The following is a 26,348-nucleotide window of genomic DNA, read 5'->3' on the forward strand; positions in this document are numbered from 1 at the left end:
TGCCTCAGCCTCCCGAGTAGCTGGGACTATGGGCGCCCGCCACCTCGCCTGGCTAGTTTTTTGTATTTTTTAGTAGAGACGGGGTTTCACCGTGTTCGCCAGGATGGTCTCGATCTCCTGACCTCGTGATCCGCCCGTCTCGGCCTCCCAAAGTGCTGGGATTACAGGCTTGAGCCACCGTGCCCGGCCCTGCCTTTGGACTTCTAATTCACATATTGCTTTGCCTTTGTATGTCATGTCCTAAACATTCACCTTTTTCCCACAGAGGAACTAGATACATTATGACCTTTTAATGGTTATGTTTTATAGAAAAATAAAGTACTTAATATATGAATGTGTGCATCACTGGGTTATCAGTAAACCATTGCTGTGTGGCTAAAGGGATACGGCATGTTATTTTGGCTAGTCCTGAGTCTAATACCCACAAATAAAGATGCCTGAGTTGAGCATCTACTCAGAGTGATGTGGCGGGCCACAGATCAGGGTGACACATGAGAAGAAAGCAGAATGGGTTTTGATCAAGGGACGATGATAGCTATCTACCTCCAATCATAAAATATTTAAGTATTAAGTGAAGCTGTATAAGTATGGACTTGAACAAAGCATCCTGGATGGGTGGATAGATGGATTAAGCACCAGTTGGATAAAATAAAGCAGTTGAATTGTTTTCTATGTTACAATTTTTATCTTAATGAAAAAATGATTTTTGCTTATACTTTGCAAAATAATAGAATTGTACTTTATGATTTTGTAGCTTTATGTTATTTCAGTACTTGTTTTTCTGACTGATATAATTTTGCCTCTTCTGAGAATGCTGGAAAATCATAAATAAGAATGAACTATGAAAGATATCAAGCTTATATTTTAAAATACAAAGAACCCCTCAACTAGGAGAGTACAAACACTTCTATAGACTTTGAAATGCTATTACTGAAACTTATTTTCTGCGATTATCAAAATATACCTGACCAAGTAGAGAACCTTGCTCTTTTCAGTATCCAGCTAAGGTTAATTTGTACCAGCAGCCCTAACATGCAAGTCAACTAGGAATAAGGGAAATTAAATCACTGTATTAGTACCATTCATTGCAAACTAAAAATTTCCCAAGGGCAACTTGGTGGTACTATAGGAAAATTAGTATTTTTTTTTTTCCTTTAAAAATGCCATTTCCTATCTTGGTAATTTAGTTAATAATTAAATACAGTTATTATTACATTTTCATTTTAGATTTTCAAGGCAAAACCTGATCTTAGACTCTATTTTCATAAACCTTGCATGTAAAGCTAACAGCTGCCACCTGGTGGCCAAAAGTACTTATTAGCTTTACTTTAGGTGAAGGTGCATCAGGGATCAACACTCAAGTCCACACTTAAATCTACTTTCACCTTACAGAATGCAAAATCTTACTTAGAATTTTATAGTTTTTTTAGTTATAAATCTATCAGTTCAAATGAAGATAATGTATTAGTTATTGGTTAACTGTTGTTTTGTAAGAAAGTGATTTAAAACATCTTTTATCTTACCGTTTCTGTGGGTCAGGAATCTGGGTCCTCTGCTTCAGGGTCTCTTACAAGGCTGTAGTCAGAGGTCGGCTGGGGCTATAGTCATCTCAGGGTTTAGCTGGAGAAGGATTTGCTTTTAATCTTAATCACACAGTTGGTCATTGTCAAGAATCAGCTCCTCAAGGATTGTTAGACTGAGGGCTTCATCTCCTCACTGACTGGTGGCCAGAAACCACCTTTAATTCCTTCCCATATGAGTCTTTCCAACATGGCAGCTTGGTTTATCTAAGCATGCCTGCTGAGAAGGCAGTAGCGTCCAGAAAGGTGGACATCACAGACTTTTGGCACCTAATCTCAAAATTGACCTCTTACCACTTTGGTCATATTCTGTTCATTAGAGACAAGTCACTAGGTCCAGTGTGCACTCAAAGAGATAGGATCATTGAGAGTCATGTCAGAAACTACCTACCACAGTTATCTTAGGTATAATACCAAAAATCTGATTCTTAAAATACCCCTTTACTGATATGATAGGTGTAGTTTTTAATTATAGAAACACTGGGAGAATAATCACTGGTTGTTTTAGAAAGTGAAGTTGTGTAGTAACTGAAGGATTGGGCATATATAATCTCAGAATGTATGTGTGGGAAGGTAATTTGGAAGGTTATGAGATTCAGCCTCATACCTATACAGAAATCTCTTCACAACGTCTGTCACAGGTGGTGTTGTCCCTGCTTGAGTGACTAATCTTAAGGAACTTAGGCTCTGGGTGGCAGCTTAGGCCGTTGTTAGAAAGGTATAATTTTTCTTTTTTTTCTTGAGACGGAGTGTCACTCTGTTGCCAGACTGGAGCACAGTGATGTGATCTCGGCTCACTGCAACCTCCACTTCCCAGGTTCAAGTGATTTCCCTGCCTCAGCCTCCCGAGTAGCTGGGACTACGGGCAGGTGCCACCATGCCTGGCTAGTTTTTTTTTTTTATTTTTATTTTAGTAGAGATGGGGTTTCACCATGTTGGCCAGGGTGGTCTCAATCTCCTGACCTCGTGATCCGCCCACCTCAGCCTCCCAAAGTGCTGGGATTACAGGCATGAACTACTGTGCCCGGCCGAAAGGTCTAATTTTTCAAAACCAGATTGTGCAACATGGTGAAACACCATCTCTACAAAAAATACAGAAACTATGTGGGCATGGTGGTGAGCACTTATAGTCCCAGCTACTCAAGAGGCTGAGGTGGGAGGACTGCTTGAGCCTGGGAGGTGGTGGTTGCAGTGAACCAAGATCATGCCACTGTACCCCAGTCTGGGTGACAGCCAGACTCTATCTCAAAAAAAAAGAAAAAAAAAAAGTCTAATTTGATTATACAAAAATCTTGTTCTCTATGTGAATTTATAGAGATGAGACTTTTTAACCCTTAGTCCTAGTTGTGCTTTCTAATGCAAATACAAGCTGTTGTTGTTGTTGTTGTTGTTGTTGTTTTGTATTATTTTTCAGGCAAATGATACTGACAGGTTGTGTGGCATTTGCACGTCATGTTGGACCAACACGTGTAGAAGCTGAACTTTTACCACAGTGTTGGGAACAGGTAAATAACTGTATTGAGTTTTCACCTAGCTATTATAGCCTGATTTCTTAAAAAGATACATAGTTTCCTTCTTGAAGGCGTTTAAGAAATATGTGAGATTAAAAATTATGTTGATGTTTCTGTAGCTCAGCACAGTGATTTATTAGTACTTACGAATGCTCTGGGATGCTTTCCTTTAGTCATTCAGTCAACAAATACTTACGAAACACTAATTTCAGTGCCAGGTACTGATGTAGTCACTAGGGATACAGTGGTGAACAAATGACAAAGACATCCTAATGGTAAAATAAGAGGAAACAAAGAAATGGTCTGCTATTTTGTAGTAATTTGTAATATGAAGAAAAATAAAGCAGGATAAGGGCGAGAGAGTGATGGGGAATGCTCTCCTAGGAAGGGTAGTTAGAGAAAGAATCTCTGAGGCAATGGTGTTTAAGAAAGAATCTGAATGAAGTAAGATGGAATAAGAAAGGCCCTGAGGTGGGAGTATACTTGATGCGTTCAAGAAACAGCAAGAAGACGTGTGTGTTTGTGTGTGTGTGTGTGTGTGTGTGTAAATAAAAATATATCTTGTATACTTATATATATTATACATATACAAAGTGTAAATCTTTGATGTAGGAGGTTTTTGTATTTATACTTGAACTCATTATTTTACTAACAATGCTTTTGCTTTTATATTGAATTTAAAATTCCAGTCCTCTGTAGAACTCAGAATCATTGACTTTCTAGACTTAATGTTTAGATCATTCAGCACCTCATTTTTCCACCTTAGAAAGATGGGTTTCCTGCTTATGGAGACAAATTACATGGCTTTATTTACAATAGCACAGTCACTTATTCTTAAGAAAAATATTAGTCTCCGGAATATCACTGAAGTATATAGTCATTTATAGTCCTATTCCCAAGTTCTTTGGGCATTCATTTTTTCCACCAAAATAAAGTAGAATCCCCAGATTCAATAGACAAAGTAAACATTACATGTAATAATAACCACCTCTCACAATCCCTTATACCATCTATAAATTACAGTGCATACTAATTTAGGGTGAGATTCTAATCACTTGATGTCAAAGTAACTTGGCTGCAATATATCCATACAACTTTCAGTTTACAATTCTATACAGTTAATTGTGCACATTTAATTTTTTATAGTTTTTTCATTTTCTTTTGTCTTTTTCCTTTCAAGTGTATAATTTAATGGTTCAGTGTTGTGTAAGCTTCACTACAATCGATTTTTATACATTTTGCCACCTCAAAGACAAACCCTAACTGCTTGAATTTGATTCTCCTTTTCGAGATTATTTTGACTATTCTAGGTCCCTTGAATTTTCTTATGAATTTTAGGATCATTTTTCAATTTTTGCAAAGAAGCCAGCTGGGATTTTTGTAAACAATGCATTGAATCTATAGATTTATCTAGAGAGTATTGCCATCCTAATTTTATATATTGTCTTTCATTCTATGAAATTAGGGTATCTTTCCATGCATTAGGTCTTTTAATATTGCTTTCAACAGTGATTTGTAGTTTTCCGAGTGGTACACGTTTTGCCCTTTTGTTTTATTTATTTGTAAGTATTTCATTCTTTTGGATGCTATTGTAAATAGACTGTTTTCTTAATTTTATTTTTAGTTTGTTCATTGCTAATATATGGACATACAACTGATTTTTGCATTTACATTCAATTTTGAGTTACTTTACTGAGCTAAAGAAAAGCAAACGAAAGTTTATGCACAGCCATACTTTGACATTCAAACCATTCTACTTTTGAGGTAACTACATCTGGATTAAATTTAATTCAAAGATGTCAGTTATAAACATCTCTACTGCCACCTCTTCTGTAACCTGAGTAAACTTGAATATGAGGCATCTCTAGCCACCTACCTCCAGTTTGTTTCCCAGTAGATTACTATATAATTTTTTTTCTTAATTTTAGGCATCCAATACATTAATGAATTATGTCACCTTTTCATATGGGAATATGAGAACAGATATACTTCTTTTCCAGTCAAAGAAAGATTTATATTCTATGAAGAAGACATATGGGAACAAAACCCAGTATGTGTCATTTTTTTTTGTTATTTTTGGTTATGGTTCAGTGTAGTCATCACAATAGCAAAACCCCATCATTTTGCATTTGCAAACAGAGGAATGGATTGAAGTCCACTTACCTGAAAAATAAAAGCGTATTTCTAGTAAGGGCTCTGGTCAAATCATTGATTAACTTACTTCCTCATCCCTTAGGTTGAAGAAAGAAGACTGGCACATATTATAGACTGTATCTATAAGATCCAGAAGCTGAGTTTTCCAAATTTAAAAATATTCTACTGTTGCTAGGGAAAGGTCCTGGTTTCTCCTGATACTCTAAGGAAAGCCTAGTTTTAGGCAAGCCCGTGATCTCTAGATACCTTGCCAAATTTTCATCTTTGATTTTCCCTTTTTTCTTTAACAGATGACCCCTGTAACCTCATGTTTAGGTTCTCCCTCACTTGCTCACTCCTGATCCAGGTATAGTCACACAGGGATTCCCAGAAGTGGATAAGGAAGAAGCTTTATTGCATTCTTAACAGGATTTGTGGTGAAATGTAATTCTCTTTTAGAAGAAGGGAGGGTATGCTGTTATACTTGATTTATGTATTTATTTTGCTCTAGATTAATCACAAATACCCAGAAAGACGACTGCTTGTGGCAGAATCCTGTGGCGCATTGGCACCTTACCTTCCTGTAAGAATTGTCCTTTTTTTTTCTTAAAACTATTTTTCTAATAATAGAAAAACCTTTTTTTGGGTGTCTTATAGATTTTAATCCAAGTATCTCCTAGACATGCTCTCTTAATAAAGAAAAGAGATGATCCAAAAAAGAAGAGATTCACATTAGTACAGTATGGCATTGCAAACACATAGGTACATTACCACTGATTTTGAATGAGTATAAATATATTAAACTGTATCAGCAGTTCTTACAGTGTGGTGTGAGGACCCTGGGGGTTTCCTTGAGATCCTTCCAAAAAGGTCCATGAGGAGAAAACTGTTTTCATAATAATAAGACACTTTTGTCTTTTTCACTGTGTTGAAATTTGTATTGTTGGGGCAAAAGCAGGGATGGGCAAAAATCCTGCTGCATTAGCACTAATCAGGGCAGTGGCACCCAAACATACTACTATAGTCATGATTGTATTCTTTACTGCCATGCTTTCGCAGAAAAAGCCAATTTCACCTAAAAAGGAGTTTGCTGAATCAGTAAAATTGTTAATTTTACTAAATTTTGACCTGTGAAGCATGCATCTTCTTAATATTCTGTGAGACAAAATAGAAAGTACTCATATAAAAACTCTTTGCTGTATACTGAAAAATCATAGCCATTTGCAGAAAAAGCACTTAGGCAGTTGTTTGAGTTATGAGCTCAACTAGCTGCTTTTTTTTTAGGGGACACCAATTTTACTTCACAGAAACACTTACAGCCAAACTGGTTATTCAGACTTGGGTATGTGGCAGACATTTTTATGAAATTGGATGGAATGAGAATGTCACTTCAAGGAAACCAAGTAGACAGTATTCATTGCCAGTGATAAAATTGGAGTAGCATGTATTTATACTCCTACTAACAGTACCTTGGAGTTTTTATTTTCCCATACCTTCACCAGGAACTAGGCATGGTGAAATTTTTTAGGTGTTTTTCTAATGGAAGAAAATGCCTTATTGTTGTGATAAATCATATAGATAGATTCATGCGAATGGGTTTGAGCCTCTTATTATTTATTATTCCAAGACAGATGAGCATCCCTTGCCCTCAAAGGATAAATAGACTGTTCTACTCTACTCCTAGAATACTAAGCAGTATTAATAATAGATACAATGTTTCCTCAGTGGATCTATACTTGCCTTCTGTGTACCCCACTGTCACTGATAGCAGCGAAATCTCTGTACAGCGGCAGTTCCTCAGTGTGTATATGACTCAAATAGAGTAATGCCTCCTGACTGATGCTCTGGTGGGGTACCTGTGGCATACTAAAACTAATTGCCACAGTTGACCCTTGCCCAAATCAGTATAAAACAAATGCCCACTTCAAGCTTATTTACCTCTGTCATATTGCCTTGTGCAGATACCAACCAACAAGTCCTTTTAGATAGTTTAAAGTGTTTCAGGGCAATTTTAGCTGAAAAGTAAATAAATGGGGCTGTACCAAAAGATGTTATATATTCACCAACCTAGATGTGTTTTAAGATATGCTAAAATTGCATGTATTTTGTTTCTAAAAGTGAAAACCAGACTTTTAAAATGTCTTTCAAGCCTTGTTCTATATACCAAATCATGTTGTAATTTTATGAAAATAGCCATGTCCTCTGCCTTTATTTTTATTTTATCCTAGTTATTATATGTGAAAAGCACCTAAACAAATTTATGTTTTAAGAATTTTATAAATTGATTAAATTGCAATATTAGTAAAGTAGGATAAGGGGAACATGAATTTGTATATTGGTAGCTCTTAATCCTAACCTCAGCCATTAAACTAAAACATTCTTTATCATAACTGGAAAATATTCTGTGTGAAATCAAGGCACAGCAGTGGGTGTGCATTACATTAAATATTAGCATAAAAAAGAGCAATGCAATTTTTAAGTAATTTTAAAGTTCACTGTCGTATTTTATTATCCTGTTTGAACTTTTTTTCCCACTTCTTCAAAGAAATAGGAATGTCAGGATTTTATAATGTTTCCTCACCACATCCCAGACAAATTTCTTAATTGCCAGAGAGATTTTTATAATTCCTCCTGTTACAACTCTCAGTACACTTCTCTGAGTGGAACGAATAGTGACAGGAGAGTCATTGTCCATTTGTAGTAGAGTTTTGTAGCAGACTTTGTTGATTTGTCAAAAGTGCCTTCTAGTGTGAACTGCAAGGATTTGAGAGATTTTTAAATATTTAGTAAAGATATAAAAAAAATACTGGCCGGGCGCGGTGGCTCAAGCCTGTAATCCCAGCACTTTGGGAGGCCGAGACGGGCGGATCACGAGGTCAGGAGATCGAGACCATCCTGGCTAACACGGTGAAACCTCGTCTCTACTAAAAAATACAAAAAACTAGCCGGGCGAGGTGGTGGGCGCCTATAGTCCCAGCTACTCCGGAGGCTGAGGCAGGAGAATAGCGTGAACCCGGGAGGCAGAGCTTGCAGTGAGCTGAGATCCGGCCACTGCACTCCAGCCTGGGCGACAGAGCGAGACTCCGTCTCAAAAAAAAAAAAAATACTGAGAGATGATTAATAAATACCTCAGAGTAGATGTTATTGCCTCTAGAGCAGAAGGGATTTGGGGCTGAGTCATATTTTTGCTATATCTGTAATGTTTTATGTCTTCAAAAAACAAAGGTCTGAAGCAAAATCTCTGTACAACAGCAGTTAGCATTTTTAATAAAAATGTTAATACCTATTTAATCTGGATTTTGACTACACTGATGTTTGTCATATTATTTTCTATACTTCTGTGCTTAGATGTAAATAAATAGTAAAAACGTGTTTATTTTCAGAAAGAAATCCGTAGCTCCTTGGTTCTTTCAATGTTGCAACAAATGTTAATGGAAGATAAGGCAGATTTGGTAAGAGAAGCTGTTATCAAAAGCCTTGGTATCATAATGGGATACATTGATGATCCAGACAAATATCATCAGGTATGTTTTTCAGAATGACCTCCTTTTACTCATTTACAAAATTCCAAGTATTATAATATTCCAAATCTCTGATTTGGATACTTTATAATATATCATAAGGATGGCAGGTGTGTCAACTTTAGTCATTTGAGGATGGCTGCCTGGTTTCAATTTTGCAACTCAGAGGAAAGAATGCTACAGTTCAGTTAAAGTATCTGCCACAGCTTTCTGGCAGGAAATTGGCAGGATATATTCTATGTTTACCACTCCCTCTCTTTGGTTTGCTCCTCAGTGGATACATGGCAAGGCTAGGATTATGGATGGCCTTCTTTCTTGCTTAAAAATATTTTCTTAATTTATTGAAATTTTATTACCTTTTAATAAGTGTTTTATTTTAAGTTTATCCCTTTAAAATCTACATTTTCCTTTTTCTCATTGGCAGGGTTTTGAATTGTTGCTGTCAGCCTTAGGTGATCCCTCAGAAAGAGTAGTTAGTGCTACACATCAAGTATTTTTACCAGCTTACGCTGCGTGGACTACAGAACTTGGAAATTTACAGTCTCATCTTATACTTACACTACTGAACAAGATTGAAAAACTTCTCAGGGTGAGTTCTTCCTTTGTTTATATAGTTTATAGAAATTTAAAAGGTCTATCCTAAGCCATCTTGGAAGAATGTTAGGGAACAGAGACAGAAAGTGCCCCTTAACTTGACATGCTAATACATTACCAGTTAAAGATACTGTTGGACTGGGGCCAAGAAAGAGATTTGAAGAAGTTTTGCTTTGCTGAAGCTGGAGAAGGAGAAAGGGCATGATGTGCACTGGTTAGCTGAAATGCACCTTCATGGAAGTAACTCCTGTGTTATTCAGAAAGCTAGCTCTTTCTTGACCCTTCTGAGTAGTTAAATATTTTACACAAAGCATTAACTCTAGTTCCAGAATGCAGAGAAAATGAGTCTCTAAAGCTTTCTTACATAGTGTCAAAATTGCTTTAACTGTGGTTGTTCCACTCCAGTAGTTCATTTCTCATTTTAAAATGAACTTTTAATTTTCCCACATATAAGAATTAAAGAAATGTTGATGAAACAATAGAAACTTCTTGATCCAGTTTTTGTACTAAAAGTTTCTTTTAGAGACTAGAAGAGAAACTATTATTTGTGTAGTGCATACTATGTGCCAAATCTATAAAAAGAGATAGGAAGTAGGAGAGGGGAAGTATTATAGCATGAACTGCTGCTGGGTTAGCATTTGAGCATTTATATGTGCCAACAGTGAATAAGCTGAAAAAAATCAAGAAAGCAATCCATTTACAATAACTTAAAAAAAATGCCTAGAAATATATATAACCAAAGAGATGAAGAATCTCTGTCATGAAAACTATAAAACATTGATGAAAGAAATTGAAGAGGAAATGTTAAAACAATAAAGATATCCATATTCAATTGTTCATAGAAAAATTGTTAAAAATGTGTATACTACCCAAAGTGATCTACAGATTCATTGCAATCCCTATCAAAATACCGAGGACATTCTTCAAGATATAGAAAAAGCAATCTGAAAATTCATGTGGAACCACTATGACTCACCAAAGCAAGCCTGAGCAAAAAGAACAAATCTGGAAAAAGTACACTACCTGACTTCAAAACGTGCTTCAAAGCACTAGTAACCAAACATCTTGGTATTGGCATAAAATAGACATACTGACCAGTGTAATAGAGTAGAGAACCCAGAAATAAATTCACACATTTACAGCCAGCTCATTTTTGACAAAGGCACCAAGAAGATACATTGAGGAAAGGACAGTTTCTTCAGTAAGTCAACTGAAAATGGATTAAGGACTTAAATGTAAGACATGAAACTACTAGAAGAAAACATTGTTTCAGGACATTGGTCTGAGCAAAGATTTTTGAAGAAAAATCTCGAAAGCATAGGCAACAAAAGCAAAAATAGACAAATGGGATATTAAAGTAAAAAGCTTCCCTACAGCTAAGGAATCATCTGAGTATACAAACAGCCTACAGAATGGAGAAAATATTTGCAAACTCTCCATCCAACAAGAGATTAATAACCAAAATATGCAAGGACTCAAACAACTCAACAGCAAAATAAATAAATAAATAAAATTAAAAATCCAATTAAGGAATGGGCAAATGATCTGAATAAACACTTCTCAAAAGAAGACATGGCCAAAAGGTATATGAAGAAGTGTTTAACATCTCTAACCATAAGGTAAATGCAAATCTAAACCAAAATGACTGTCACCCCAGTTAAATATCTGTCACCCCAGTTAAAATGACTATTATTAAAAAGACAAAAAAAACAAACAAACAAATGCTGGTGAAGGTGTGGAGAAAGGGGAACCTTTGTGCACTGTTGGTAGGAATGTAAATTGGTATAGCCACTATGGAAAACAGTGTGGAGGTTTCTCACAAAGCTAAAAACGGAAATATCTCTGATCCACCAATCCCACCACTGGGTATATATCTAAAATAAAGGAAGTCAGTATATTGAAAAGACACATACTTTCAAGGACTCACATGTTGAGTTTCAAGGACTCACATGTTTCTTACAGCACTATTCATAATAGTCAGGATATAGATTAAATCTAAGTGTCCATCAACAGATGAATGGATAAAGAAAATATGGTATATATACACAATGAAATATTATTCAGCCATTTTTTAAAAATGCTATCCTGTCATTTGCTGCAGCAGATAGCCTAGAGGACATTATGTTAAGTGAAATAAACCAGGCACAAAAAGACAAATATTGAATGTTCTCACTCATATGTGGGAGCTAAAACAGTTGATCCCAAGGAGGTGAAGAGTGGAATGGACCAGAAACTGGAGGCTGGGGGAGTAATGAATAGAAAAATACAGTTAGATAGAAGAAATACATTCTAGTGTTTGATAGCACAGTAGGGTGTGCTATCAAATAAATATATTTGATAATATACAATATATTATATATATAATATATATTATACAATAATAGATTATATATTTCAAAAATCACTAGAAGAGAAGATTTGGAATGTTCATAATACAAAGAAATGATAAACGTTCGAGGTGATGCATATCTCAATACCTTGATTTGATCATTACACATTGTATGCCTGTATCAAAATATCACATAGTACCCCATAATATGTACAATTATTTATATATCAATTCTAACAAGAAAAAAGATAAAGTGATTCCTGTCCCTTACTTTAATTTCTTTACCATGTCTTATAAAATTTCAGAAGATAAGAGCTTCTCTAATGAAAAGTAAAGTTATAAAACTATTCCCTACAAATGGAAATGACTGATGTTTACCCTATAGTTTTCCAGGTAAAAGATTCTACCACTCTACAGTGCCTTACCGCTTGAGTCCAACATACAGATCCTTAAATCTTTGATTTACCACAAAAAGGAAGAACATCATACATAAATCCAATTAGCAATGTAGCTTCAAAAGACTAAAATTAGCTTCCACCTCCTTATGTTTCAGGAAGGAGAACATGGGCTGGATGAACATAAGCTCCACATGTATCTTTCTGCTTTGCAGTCCTTGATCCCATCTCTCTTTGCATTAGTGCTGCAGAATGCACCTTTCTCCAGCAAAGCCAAGCTTCATGGTGAAGTGCCACAGATAGAAGGTACTGAACTTGAATTCTGGAAGAAAAATGTAGAATATGAGCTTAGCTTCCCAAAGAATTGTTTTTTATTAAAAGTCTAAAAATCACTTTATATGACAGCATAATTATTAAAATGTATTATGTGTGTAGAATCTTGTGGTCATCAGATTATACCTATGGTAAACAATACGGCTTCATCTTTTATGGATAAGCCTGTTGTCTTTTTTCATAATATTTATACTTTCTTTTTGCTCTTAATCTATAGCCTTTTTATAGCCTTTCTGGGGAGACTGAAATAAGTATTTCCTTCAGTTAACAGATCTGAGTCAACAAAAGATTCATTTAATAGTTACTAGTGCCAGTATATGAAGCTTGTCATTTCTGTTTTCTTTATATTTTCTTCCCCAACTTTTAATCTAATTTTAATAGGGGAAGGTAAATATAATTACTTTTTTCTACTATGTCCTTGTTAGAAAGAAATACAAGCATCTGTGGCAGAATTTGTGTTTTTCCAAAGAAGAAATGTGACTTACTTTCAGAAGTATGTAAAATTGACAGCAGAGGCCAGTATTTTCTTATCTTACTCTCCAGGTAGCTAGTAAATGACCTTTGCAAGTTGGCAGGCAATTGATAACCTTGTTGCATCTTAACATCCAGGACAAACAGCTATAGACAAGCTATTGCTATGTGTCAGGCACCTTTGCAGCCTTTTCAAAATTGTGAAATTATCCATGTCTCTTACTGGTTTCTAATGGACAAAGAATTACAACATTGAGAACATCAACAGACACTTAATCTTTTCAATTTCATTTTTCATGTAAACTCTAGGCTACCTATAATATTTGGAGTATGATGCAGTGTATCCAAAGATACATGAAGCCACATGATAAAAATAGTGTATACTATTTGAATGTCAGTTTTATTTGGAAAATTGAGAATGAATGGTGTGGAGTTAATTTAACATTTTTAAATGATATTATTGAGGAGAATGAAAATTCAGACTTTAGATAAGACTTCATAAAGCTCTCCCAGCTGGCCACTTCAGGTTCTGCCCCTTTACTCTTACTCATTTAGGCATTTCATCTGCCTAGGGATTTTCCTGTCTTTCTGATTCCCTTTTTCTTTTTAATTTTCTGTATTCGTTTACTATGGCTGCCTTAACAAAGTACCACCAACTGAGTGGCTTAAACAACAGATATTTATTATCTCACACTTCTGAATGTTAGAAGTCTGAGATCAAGGTGATGGCAGGGTAGGCTCCTTAGGAAAACTGCGAGATAAAGGCTGTTCTGGGCTCTCCCCTGGCTTCTGTTGGTTTGCTGGCAATCTTTAGTGTTTCTTGGCTTTTAGATGCATCACCCCAAACTTTGCCTTTATCTTCACGTGGCACACTCTCTGTGTGCTTGTTTCTGCGTCCAGATTTCCCCTTTTTATAAGGACATCAATCGTGTTGGTTAAGGGACTACTTCAGTATGATTTCATCTTGTGTCACTACATCTACAGCAACCCTGTTTCCAAATAAGATCCCATTCTGAGATACTGGAGATTAGGACTTAAACATAAAAATTTGGGCGGGGGGCAGTTCTACTCATAATACTTGTTATTCTCTCATTTATTTCACAAATGATTCTTAAATGTCATTTATTGCCAACCATATGCTACAGATTAGATAGAACAGTACCATCCTGAACATATTCCTTCTAATACTTATGGGATTCCTTCTAACATTTATGTGACCTTTTCTTGTGATTGTCCTTTATTTTTGGTTCTTGTTGACTTAGTTTAACTTTCTGACTTTTAACAGTAGCTATAAATGTTAATGTTACTATACCTTCATTTAGGTTATAATGTATTTATTATAAATGAGGATGTATTGTATCCTCATTTAGGGTATATCCATATGTCTATATGTCCATTTATATATACACACACATATAATTTGGGTTATAATTTGTTATGAATGAAGATTTGTTTTCTCATAAAAATGGTAACCCACACAAATATTTTTATCACCAATTTATTATACAACATGAACAAATATTTATGTCAGGCATTGTTTTAGACACTTAGGACACAATCATGAATAAAATAGATAAAAATTTCTGCTCATAGTGCTTACATTCTGCTGTGGGAATAAAATCTTTTGAGATTTGTTGGATTTGTTCTCATATCACAATAATTTCTTGATTTTCCTAAAAAATGACTTCATTAGTATATTTCAATTTTATACTATACAATAAGAAAGTAATTAAATATGAGGAGGAAGGACCTTATTTTCCTTTCAACAGAATATCTAAGTTCCCAGAATGCCTATTTCCATATGATTTATTTTGCTTCTTTTATGTGTAGTGACTAGGTTTCCTCGGCCTATGTCGCCTCTTCAAGATGTGTCCACTATTATCGGAAGTCGTGAGCAATTGGCAGTGCTACTACAACTTTATGACTACCAGCTGGAACAGGAGGGTACAACAGGCTGGGAGAGTTTACTGTGGGTTGTCAATCAATTGTAAGTTACCACCTCCATATTAATTTGAATGGATGATAACTCTTACATTTAGCCTTAGCCCTGAGGACAAAATATAACAAAACTTTTAGAATGTAACTTGGCATCATTTATGGTAAACACCTTTAGGGCACAGAGGATTCACACCACTGGATATGTAATTTATCTGAGAAGAAGGTGCTGCTGTATTTTATCCAGATGATCTATCTACCATCTCATTTGTCCAATCGTGGCGATGGATTTTAAACTACATCTAGACTTCTCATTTCTGAGGCTAAAATGATGCCATCTAAAGCCAAGCTCTTATGTGAAGCATCACATCCATAGATTTGAGTCACATTAACTATGTACTCAGAATTCTACCATTAAGGATTTCATATATTTTCTGGCAAACAGTTAAAATTTATTTTTTAAAGTGTATACAGTATAATGTAATCTTACAACCTTTTCAGAGGGTCCCAAACAATGCCATTCCTTTCAAAGAACGAAATAGAAGAGGTTATTAGATTTGCATTGTTTCAGAAATTGGCGAGGAAACAGCAATTTATATGTATCCCCTGCCTATTTTTCTTTCCTTTCACATTCAGGTTGCCACAACTTATAGAAATAGTTGGCAAAATTAATGTTACTTCAACTGCCTGTGTCCATGAATTCTCCAGATTTTTCTGGCGCCTTTGCCGGACATTTGGCAAAATTTTTACAAACACTAAGGTAAAACTTGTATTCCATGTTTTCTTATATGAAAAAGACATAGAAATGTAATGTGTTAGCACTGTAACAGAGTAAATAAAAGCATGAACCATTCTTTTATCTAATTCGCTTCTTTAATATCTTAGAATACTATGATAGTAAAAAATGTTCTAGTTGGTAATATTCTTATCTTTACTGATTTTCAGAAGATGATTTAGCCTACACTTTGTTCATATCCAGACTTGGATATAAGCTTTACTCATTGTGGATAGCCTCAAAGATTTTCAGTGTCATAGGAAGTGTCAGCTAGGGAACTCAACCACAATCCTTTGAATGTGCTGCTGGTACTTACTGTCTATCACAGGTTCAGGAAGCAGCTGTTTGCTCAGCACACTTTGGTAAAAACCTCAAGCGACTGTGGAACCACAGCAACTTACATATAAAACTTGCTGCGAAGATACCACCTCTTAGAATAGCATGGACACTGGAGATAAATTCTACATATTTCAGTCATTACCAAAAGTATCATTTGTCACATTTGCCTATCCAGGTTATTTTGTAATTTCAAATATTAACATTGGAATGTCATTAGATCCTAATTTATTCATTAATCCTATAATCCATTTGTCTTCATAACATTTTGTTAAACCAGTTCTTTAGAGAGCTAATAAAAGACATAAAAAGGTGTAGTTTCTATAATCAAATGTTAATCAACACATTTAGAAGGTAAGCATTTTAATTATTAAATTTAATTTAGTATAGCTCTTTACTATTTTTTTTTTTTTTTTTTTTTTTTTTTTTTTTTTTGGTTTTTTTTTTTGAGACGGAGTCTTGCTCTGCCGCCCAGGCTGGAGTGCTGTGGCCGGCTCTCAGCTCACTGCAAGCTCCGCCTCCCAGGTTCACGCCATTCTCCTGTCTCAGCCTCCCGAGTAGCTGGGACTACAGGCGCCCGCCTCGTCGCCCGGCTAGTTTTTTTGTATTTTTTAGTAGAGACGGGGTTTCAGCGTATTAGCCAGGATGGTCTGGATCTCCTGACCTCGTGATCCGCCCGTCTCAGCCTCCCAAAGTGCTGGGATTACAGGCTTGAGCCACCGCGCCCGGCCATAGCTCTTTACTATTAAATCTGTAGTTGAAACATTTGAAGTAAATAGTATGGTATAAGGAACTGGACAAAATTCAGAAGACTTGGGTTATGGGCCTATTATCTGTTGACTAATGTTTATGATCTTTAATATTTAAGTTACATTATCTGGGCTTAGTCTTTTCATGTGTAAAGTGAAGAATTTGCTTCCATGTCTTTTAATTCTATAAGTATGATTCAGTACATGAACCTTTTAACACTGGTCTCTCTCTCAGTTTAAGCTAAAGATACGAATTAATGTGCCTCACCTACAGAGAGGAGGGCAAAAACCAGACCTTAATGTTACTGTAGGAAAAACAAAATTATTTTATATTTTTCAGTAGCATTCAATTGTTAAACAAATACAATTTGATTTTCCTATTATCAATATTGGCAAAAATTGTTTGATATCTCCAAAACAAGTAGCTATTTTTTTTTTTTTCCGAAAAGCAAGTAGGAATCTACTTATGTACTTAACAGTAAGTGGTTGTCTTCAGTGGCCTGAAATCTGTGATAACTTTCATAATAAAAAATTTAAGCAAGCCTTTGTTCTAACTTAACATATTAAAGTTAAATTCTGTATTTCATATTTCATTTTGAAAAGTTGTAATAATTAATATCACATGATGAATATGTTACTTTACTGAACACCTGAAGTGACTGGAATTCCTTTCATTTTTTAAACATACAGCAAAATGCTTTTTTCGATAATTCTAACCATATAATATCTACCTAAATAATCCTCCTATAACCAAGTTCAGTTTTAGAAAGCAGTAATTTCAACCACTTAAAATCATATTGGAAATTATTTTAATTTAATAAAAGAAACCAGAGGCCATTGACTTGAGTTTATTTTTTCAAAAATGTATCCTTAAAATTTTCATTTTCATTAATTTGACTCTTTTATCCTAAGCCTCTTGATTAAGAATTAATTACATTTCTGACCACTTGACTTAGTCATCTATAAAGCTAAATAAATAAATAAATAAACAATAGTAGCAACAGCAGTAAACATTTCATTTAATCAGTTTGCCCATTGAACCTGAGACTTTTTGAATCTTTTCTTTGGGTTGCTTAGGTAAAACCTCAGTTCCAGGAGATTTTGAGACTATCTGAAGAAAACATTGGTGAGTTTGTTCATTATTACTTTTAAAAACAATTGCATTTCTTTATGCAGGAAAAATGCTGTATTCTCCATATATGTAGATTGTATAAATGAACTAGCAACTACAGTTGAAAAGGAAAATTTATATTATGGAGTTCTTGGTTTTATAACTGTGTCACATCTAATATCCTTCCCATGAGGTGACAGTGAGATTAATCACTGTCAGTCTGATTGTAAATAGATACCTTCATTGTAACCAAACTGATATAAGGCTGAACTTTACAGCCTGGGTACTCAACCTTTAGAGGTCTGAAGTAGTATATTCAAGAGACTGACAATTATAAAATAAGCTGCATCTAATTCTAAATTAGTTCTGTATACTTTTAAAAGTTAAACATAGCAGAAAAGAATGGTATATAAGCATATATGTTTTCCAGATGAAACATGAGAGAAACTACAGGCTTGAATGAGTAGCTCCAGCTATTTTCTTGATAGTTTTCTCTTATCTACTTTAAGAAGTCTACTTATGACACCACTGCCCTAAGGACTTGTTTATGTATGGATCTTGTGTCCCTATGTATTTTTCTAGCTTCTAGGAATAAACTGTGGAACATGTGTAGCACCCCCACCCCCATTTCTAACTTGGTTGATTTTGAATATATATGTCTATATAGAGAGAATATATGTATATATCTATCCTAGGTATGTGTGTGTGTGTGTGTACATACCTTAGTGGTTTGAGTTGAATGGTTTAGAAAACACAATTTTTGGCAGTCCTCAGAGGTAGTCAGAGAATGAATAAATTAATTCTTTTAAGCCTGAAGACATTGAAGACATTTGGGGCAGGGGAGGGGGACAAATAACTCCCAAAGTCTATTTTGAATGTCTTTTTAAAGGATTGATATTTGTAATGCGTAAATTGTTGGTATTATATGTTTATTATTCTTGTGATAAATTAGTGAAGAAAAAAGGTAAATATTTTAAAAACTGACAGCTTTGGGAATTATTAGCCATGAATGTTTAGCTATTGAAATAGGAAGTGATTATTAGCCCCTGTATACATAGTCCATATCTATGAATATACTTTAAGCTTATGTTCTAACATTAACATCAACACTCCCTCCCCAAAAAAGGTACTCCTACCAAGAGAATAAACAAATCTCAAATACTAATTAATGTGAAAATGGAACTGTCTTTTTTGCAAAATTTCTTCAGGGCAGTTAGTTAAATAAATCTTTTCAACTCAATTTCTTTATGTAGTACCCTCAGAAAATAATTTAAAGCCATATACAAAATAAGTATAGTTAAAAAACTATTCTTGAGAATATAACAGCAAACATAAAGCACTTGAAACAGTGCCTCATGATCAGTAAATAAGAGCTCTTGGTGCTGTGAATAATAATTGTCCTCTCACAACTTTTCTTTTGAAATTACCCATAGAGGCTGTATAAGAAAATCTCTTGTAAAGCAGTTACAGGGCACACAACTGTGGTTGCATGCTTTCTCCTTTTTCTCTGCTTTACTTAGCATGATTCCTTTCCCCTCCATGAAAATAATCAGGGCTCTGTCTGGCTGAAAACCCTATTGAGGATGCAGGAGGGGCTCAGGAAATCAGGCTAGTACTGAAAACTACCTCATATCTAGAAATAGATCAAATAACATATATCTATGTGCTTTTAGGTGAGTGCGTTTACATTTTTCTAAACTGCAAATTAAAAGCATAAAAATTTTGGACAACCTGCCTATATGGACACTTAGAAGACTTTCAAGAAGAAAGTTCTGATTTCCAATTATGGAAATCAAGAGTATAACATCTCGTTTGGGTTATTAAAGTTCTTTCCCATTTATCAGAAATGTTTATGCTAATGGCTCTTCAAGAAACACTAAGTTGTATTTTACAACCACCAAAAAACATGTTTTTCAAAGTAATGATAATATTTCCTTGTAACCTAGTAAACAGTTATAATTTTAAATATAATCACATTATAATGTTTTTCTTTACACTTAAAATATACTTACTTTTAAAATTCTTTTAATAATTTTAGATTCCTCAGCAGGAAATGGGGTCCTCACTAAAGCTACAGTCCCTATTTATGCAACAGGAGTCCTTACGTGTTATATTCAGGTAAGGGAAAAATTCTTACTCTGTAGTAAAAGTCTTTCCATTTAGAAAAATACCTAGTATTGTGTCTTCTTAATGTAAGTGACATTGCTACCAACAAAGGAAAACAATTTACTTATTTTATTCAATAAATAATTTATAATGGATAGCATATTTGAATAAAAAGGGCCTGAGTAAAACCTCACTTGAACAAATAAATTTAGAGATTATGCGCTTTTTATAATGGATAGCATATTTGAGTAATAAGGGCCTGAGTAAAACCTCACTTGAATAAATAAATTTAGAGATTATGCGCTTTTTGATATTTTGTTAGAAGTGTTAGATTATACTTACTTACCAGAGTTTCTCTGTGTTCCATAAGCTTTTCATAAATAAATGACAAGCAGAGCACATATGTTAGGTGAACTAAGCTACAGAGCACTGTAGAACACTAGACCTTATCATCATTTTAGCTAAGTACTTTTAATAATGCGGGTTGAGTATCCCTTATCTCAAATGCTTAGGATGAAAGTGTTTTCAGATTTTGGATTTTTTTTTTTTTTCAGATAAAGGAGTATTTGCATATACATAATGAGATATCTTAGGGATGGGACCCAAGTCTAAACACAAAATGTGTTTCATATACACATTATACACATAGCTTGAAGGTAATTTTATACAATATTTTAAATAATTTTGTGCATGAAACAGTTTGCGTACATTGAACCATCAGAAAGCAAAGGAATCGCTGTCTCAGCCACCATGTGGACAATCTGGTTGGTTGGCATCACCATCATTCCTGACTTTGCATTTATATGCTACCAATAAGCAATCATTTTCTTATACTTTTTCACACATACGTACTTAACAATAAGAAAATATGACATATCATCAGTACAGCAAAAAAAAAAATGTGCTCAGGGTAGCAAAGCACAGTAGCATCACCAGAATACCTATATCAGCTGTTAAACAACAGCCACAGCAAATGATGACAGGCTTTCACAGACAGTATCAGTTTGGTACTCACAAAGTTTCAAATTTTAGAGCATTCTGGATTTTCAGATTAGGGATGCTTAAGCTGTACTTTATTTTTCTTAATTGTTACTGCCTAAGAAATTACCCCAAAACATAATGGTCTATTGTAACTGTTTCATTTGCTCATGATTCAGCAATCTGGGCCTCACTCAGCTTTGTCCTCTTCTGCTGTTCTTGCCGGCAGTCACTTCTTTTGCTGCAGTAAGTGGGTTAGCTGACGGGGTCTCTACGTAAGTCTCAGGACCTCTCTCTCTCTCCACATGGTTTCTGAAGCAGCAGAGCCAGACTTACCACATGGTAGCTAATGCCTCCCAAGAATGAAAAGGCAGAATCTGCTAGGCTAAGGCTTAGGCCTGGAATTAGCACAACATGGTTTCTACTGCAGTGCCTTGCTAAATAAGTCACAGGCCAAGCCCAGATTCAAGCAAAAGAAGGGAAGTAAGCCAGGGTGTGAACCAGGAGGTGTGGTTCAGTGGTGGCCACCATGTAACAGGCTGCCATACTCTACTGAACATTGTTTTCAGTAAATAACATATGATGTGTCTCAAAGCATAGTAGTAATTTTTAAGTATGAGGCAGTTCCACCAGTAAGGTGGAAATACTGACTCGGTATAAAGCACTTTTAGAAGTTAGATATAAGAATGAAGAAAGAACACCTTTTCAATGGTTTCCTGAACTTTTACCCACTACTAACTTACTAATTTTGCTCTTTAAATTCAAAGTACAGCAATTCATATTTATTGTACTCTTCTTTCTTTTTTTTAAATTTTTATTATTTGCATTTTAAGTTCTAGGGTACATGTGCACAATGTGCAAGTTTGTTACATCGGTATACATGTGCCATGTTGGTTTGCTGTACGCATTAACTCGTCATTTACTTTAGGTATTTATCCTAATGCTATTCCTCCTCCTGCCCCCCACCCCATGACAGGTCCCAGGGTGTGATGTTCCCCACCCTGTGTACAAGTGATCTAATTGTTCTATTCCCACCTATGAGTGAAAACATGGGTGTTTGGTTTTTTGTCCTTGTGATAGTTTGCTGAGAATGATGGTTTCCAGCTTCATCCATGTCTCTACAAAGGACATGAACTCATCGTTTTTTATGGCTGCATAGTATCCCATGGTGTATATGTGCCACATTTTCTTAATCCAGTCTGTCATTGATGGACATTTGAGTTGGTTCCAAGTCTTTGCTAATGGTATTTCTAGTTCTAGATCCTTGAGGAATCGCCACACTGTCTTCCACAATGGTTGGACTAGTTTACATTCCCACCAACAGTGTAAAAGCATTCCTATTTCTCTACATCCTCTCCAGCATCTGTTGTTTCCTGACTTTTTAATGGCGTGAGATGGTATCTCATTGTGGTTTTGATTTGCATTTCTCTGATGACCAGTGATGATGAGCATTTTTTCATGTGTCTGTTGGCTACATAAATGTCTTCTTTTGAGAAGTGTCTGTTCATATCCTTTGCCCAATTTTTGATGGGGCTGTTTTTTTCTTGTAAATTTGTTTAAGTTGTAGATTCTGGATTTTAGCCCTTTGTCAGATGGGTAAATTAGAAAAATTTTCTCCCATTCTATTCACTCTGATGGTGGTTTCTTTTGCTGTGCAGAAGCTCTTTAGTTTAATTAGATCCCATTTGTCTATTTTGGCCTTTGTTATCACTGCTTTTGGTGTTTTCGTCATGAAGTCCTTGCCCATGCCTATGTCCTGAATGGTATAGCGTAGATTTTCTTCTAGGGTTTTTATGGTTTTAGGTCTAACAGTTAAGTGTTTAATGCATCTTGACTTAATTTTTGTATAAGGTATAAGAAAGGGACCCAGTGTCTGCTTTCTACATATGGCTAGCCAGTTTTTCCAGCACCATTTATTAAATAGGGAATCCTTTCCCCATTTCTTGTTTTGTCAGGTTTGTCAAAGATCAGATGGTTGTAGATGTGTGGTGTTATTTCTGATGCCTCTGTTCTGTTCCATTGGTCTATATATCTGTTTTGGTACCAGTTATTGTACTCTTCTTTCAAGACAAATTTGAATCATCCTATAGTATTAAAATACAGTTACATAATTTTACAGTTACAGTTACATAATATTACATATTACCTTGCAATAGAAGTTACAGCTCTGTTAAAGTGGCACAGTATTCTTTTAAATTTTTCTTTTCTACACTAGTTTCTGATACTACCCTGATATGGATACTTTTCTGTTTATTAAATATTTTAAGTCATGTATGTTAATAAATTGTCTCTATTGTTCGGTAAATTTTTGGAGATCAAAGATACTAAGTCCTAACAGTGCCAGACACAACAGTATGCCTACCATTCTCCTCTTTAACTTTGGAAAGTGTCCTTGTGTGATGTCAGTATTTTATTCTCTCTCTTTTTCATCCTCTTGAAGTTTTGTTAATATTTTTATTTTAACCATAAATAACATTTTAAATCATAGTAATTAAATGCCAAAAACAAGGTTTGGCTCGTAGTAGGCCCTCAGAATGGATCTGTTGAATAAATGAATAAGGGGCATTTCTTTTGAGACATTATGAAGTCTAAATATGTTATTCATATCTGTAAAGAGATAAGAACTTTTCAGCTTATTACAAAATAAATAGTATATTGAGGTAGCAATCACAGATTGCCAGTGTTTCTTATTTTAGGAAGCACATACCAGCAGTTAATGTTTATCTTACTAAACAAAACTTTTTGTTAGGGTAAATTATAGTAAACAAAAGTTATCTTGAATCAAATATATAAGCAGTATTACTTGTTTTGAGATTCAAGTAATTACCTGAATATATAAGCAGTATTACTTGTTTTGAGATTCCAAAAATGATAAATAAGATTTTAGTAAATTTTAAAAATCAAAAGAATTCATACTTATTTAGAAGTCTTATTTTATAGCTCTTATTTCACATTTAGGTTTTTCTCAGATTTCCAGCTTGTTTTCCAAAGTTATGTCTGTTTTATATTTGAAATAGTAGGTAACTAAAAATGGGTGAAATCTCCATTCCAGAGTTGCCCTGATGCTGATTTGTCAGTTAAACTGCGTGTCCTGAAACTGTTGTATTCATCCTTTTTTCATGTTAACCATTACTTTTGTCAGTCCTTCTACTTCATTCTAAACTAACCTGATTATGTAGGAAAAAAAAAAAGGTAGGTGGTAATCCAGTCTTCCTCATGGATCTATTGATACATTCAGAAGCTCTTTACTGTTGACCTCCTGTGTCCCTAATGTCAACTTGACTTTATTATGTATTTATTTTCTGACAGACTATCAGATTCCCTTCCCATATACATTCAGGTTAATTTAACATACAAAGTTATTTTTTTTTTTACTCTCTTAATTTAGCAGGTTTTCTTTTCTAACATATTTTCTGATTATGAAAGTAATAATAGTTCATTGAAGAAAGTTTGAAAATACAGAGTATTTTTTAATCAAAGTGTGCATCTGTTTCTTAAAAGAACACAGTAGTCTATATTTTACCAAGCATGCAGTTTTCATCACTAGGATATTGCAAAGATAATTTCTTAGAAATCAATTTTCTACCATTTTTTCTACAAGGGGGTAACTGTTCTAGTAGTTTGTATTATGTAGAGCCAAAATTCATGGGAACTAAAATTGGTAAGGTAAATTTTAATAAAAGATTATACCTTTTAATGTTCTAAATCAGGACCAAGCATCCAAACTTTTTACAGTGATGGAAATAATCTATAGCTGAGTTGTCCGATCAGATAGGCACTTGCCACGTGTGTCATTAAGCCTTTGCACTGTACCCAGTTCGACCAAGGAACTGAATCTTTCACTTTACATAATTTCTCATTTAAATTTAAATGTAAGTAGCCACATGTGGCTAGTGGCTACTACTATATTAGACCACAGGTCTAAATTAAAGTATCAGGATAGTCTTTGTCTTCATACCATTCTGATGATAGATATGCTTAATAAATATCTTTTAATTAAAATAGCTTCCAAATTTGGATATTTTCCCCTTATTTGGTAACATTTTCTTATTATAGATAGGTAAATATGGTATTTAGTTCTACTTGATTGTTTGGAAATTCATTATCAGTATTTTTCCTCTGTAGGAAGAAGACCGAAAACTGTTAGTTGGATTCTTAGAAGATGTAATGACGCTGCTTTCATTATCTCATGCTCCTCTGGATAGCCTGAAGGCTTCTTTTGTGGAATTGGGGTAAGAAATAACAGCTTATAGTTTGCTAAAAGGCACATAAAGTTTTTAGATTGGATGTATAGAGTACATATTTTAAGTCTCAAAGGGTTGACATGCACACCAATTCTCTTGGTTTTGAAACTTAAGGGGTTTTTTTTGTGTGTATTTTAGTTTGTTTTTTGGTTTTGCTTATTTGTTCATTCTTAGTATTTTGTAATCAGTACATCGTAATTTAAAAAGTAGGGAGAAGGGTGCAGACATATGTTTTCTTTGAAGCAGTTGGAAAAATAAACTCAAGTACAGATTTGAAGAAAATTTAGTTTCCCAGAACTGAAAAAGGAGCCCCAAGTGAAAGCCAGCTTCTTTGGCTCCTATTTTCACTCTGTTTGATTTGCTTAGTCCTGCTCATCATCACATCATCTGGCTGCTAAAATAATTTTATCTCAGTCTTTACTGAAAACAGACTCATGCATTTGTTAATACTACCACCTTTCATTTGCATAGGCTTCACAGCCAACATACCCTTCCATATAGATGGTTTGAGTTGATTTTATTTGATTCTACAACATCCATGTGACATACATAGGACATGTACTGCTTCCCCAATTTTTATAGATGCAGAAACCAAGACCCACAGAAGTTGCAACTTACCCACCTGACTCTTAGTCCAGTGGTCTTTCCTTTTTCCTCATGGAGAAATTTGTTTCTTCATAATTTTAACTTGTGTGCTATTAAAAAGAGTGGAATTATCTGTCACAATTGCAAATTCTTAGAGAAGTTAGAAGTGTGATTTCTGAATATGCTAAAAGATTGTGGTTGTATAAGGAAGATGACATCCTTTTTTAGAGAATCTTGTTTGTTTGTCTGTTTGTATGTATGTTTTTTGAGACGGAGTCTTGCTTTGTCACCAGGCTGGAGTGCAGTGGTACGATCTCGGCTCACTGCAACCTCTGCCTCCTGCGTTCAAGCAATTCTCCTGCCTCAGCCTCCTGAGTAGCTGGGACTACAGGTGCGCACCACCATGCCCAGCTAATTTTTGTATTTTTAGTAGAAACGGGGTTTCACCATGTTGGCCAGGATGGTCTCGATCACTTGACCTCGTGATCTGCCCACCTCGTCCTCTCAAAGTGCTGGGATGATAGGCGTGAGCCACCACGCCTGGCCGAGAATCTTAGTTGCAACCTATGTAACCAAACAAAGTAATTCCATATGTTCTGCAAATATTGTTATCATTAATATTCCTTATAAATATTGTGTTTTTCAGTATACCAGTAAGGGAC

The 26,348-nt window shown here is 34.9% G+C and overlaps 1 protein-coding gene across 6 annotated transcripts in view; it reads left to right on the forward strand.

The window, feature by feature from the left end:
* The window catches only part of RELCH (RAB11 binding and LisH domain, coiled-coil and HEAT repeat containing), a 121,429-nt gene that overhangs the window by 62,651 nt on the left and 32,430 nt on the right, over positions 1–26,348 (forward strand). For 5 of the 6 annotated variants that reach the window (XR_001884515.1, XM_017867142.1, XM_017867146.1 and 2 more), the window contains 10 exons: positions 2,995–3,085; positions 5,736–5,807; positions 8,608–8,748; positions 9,170–9,334; positions 12,222–12,369; positions 14,698–14,854; positions 15,439–15,562; positions 17,740–17,788; positions 19,812–19,891; positions 24,983–25,089. Coding sequence is in view for 5 of the 6 variants with exons in the window: in XM_017867142.1 (XP_017722631.1) it covers positions 2,995–3,085; positions 5,736–5,807; positions 8,608–8,748; positions 9,170–9,334; positions 12,222–12,369; positions 14,698–14,854; positions 15,439–15,562; positions 17,740–17,788; positions 19,812–19,891; positions 24,983–25,089 (1,134 nt within the window). In the remaining variant the exon portion in view is untranslated. The remainder of the gene's footprint in view (positions 1–2,994; positions 3,086–5,735; positions 5,808–8,607; positions 8,749–9,169; positions 9,335–12,221; positions 12,370–14,697; positions 14,855–15,438; positions 15,563–17,739; positions 17,789–19,811; positions 19,892–24,982; positions 25,090–26,348) is intronic. The other variant, XM_017867144.1, reaches the window with a different exon arrangement.

Source organism: Rhinopithecus bieti, unplaced genomic scaffold (assembly GCF_001698545.2).
Source record: "Rhinopithecus bieti isolate Rb0 unplaced genomic scaffold, ASM169854v2 scaffold_2554, whole genome shotgun sequence".
NCBI classification, from domain to species: Eukaryota; Metazoa; Chordata; class Mammalia; order Primates; family Cercopithecidae; genus Rhinopithecus; species Rhinopithecus bieti.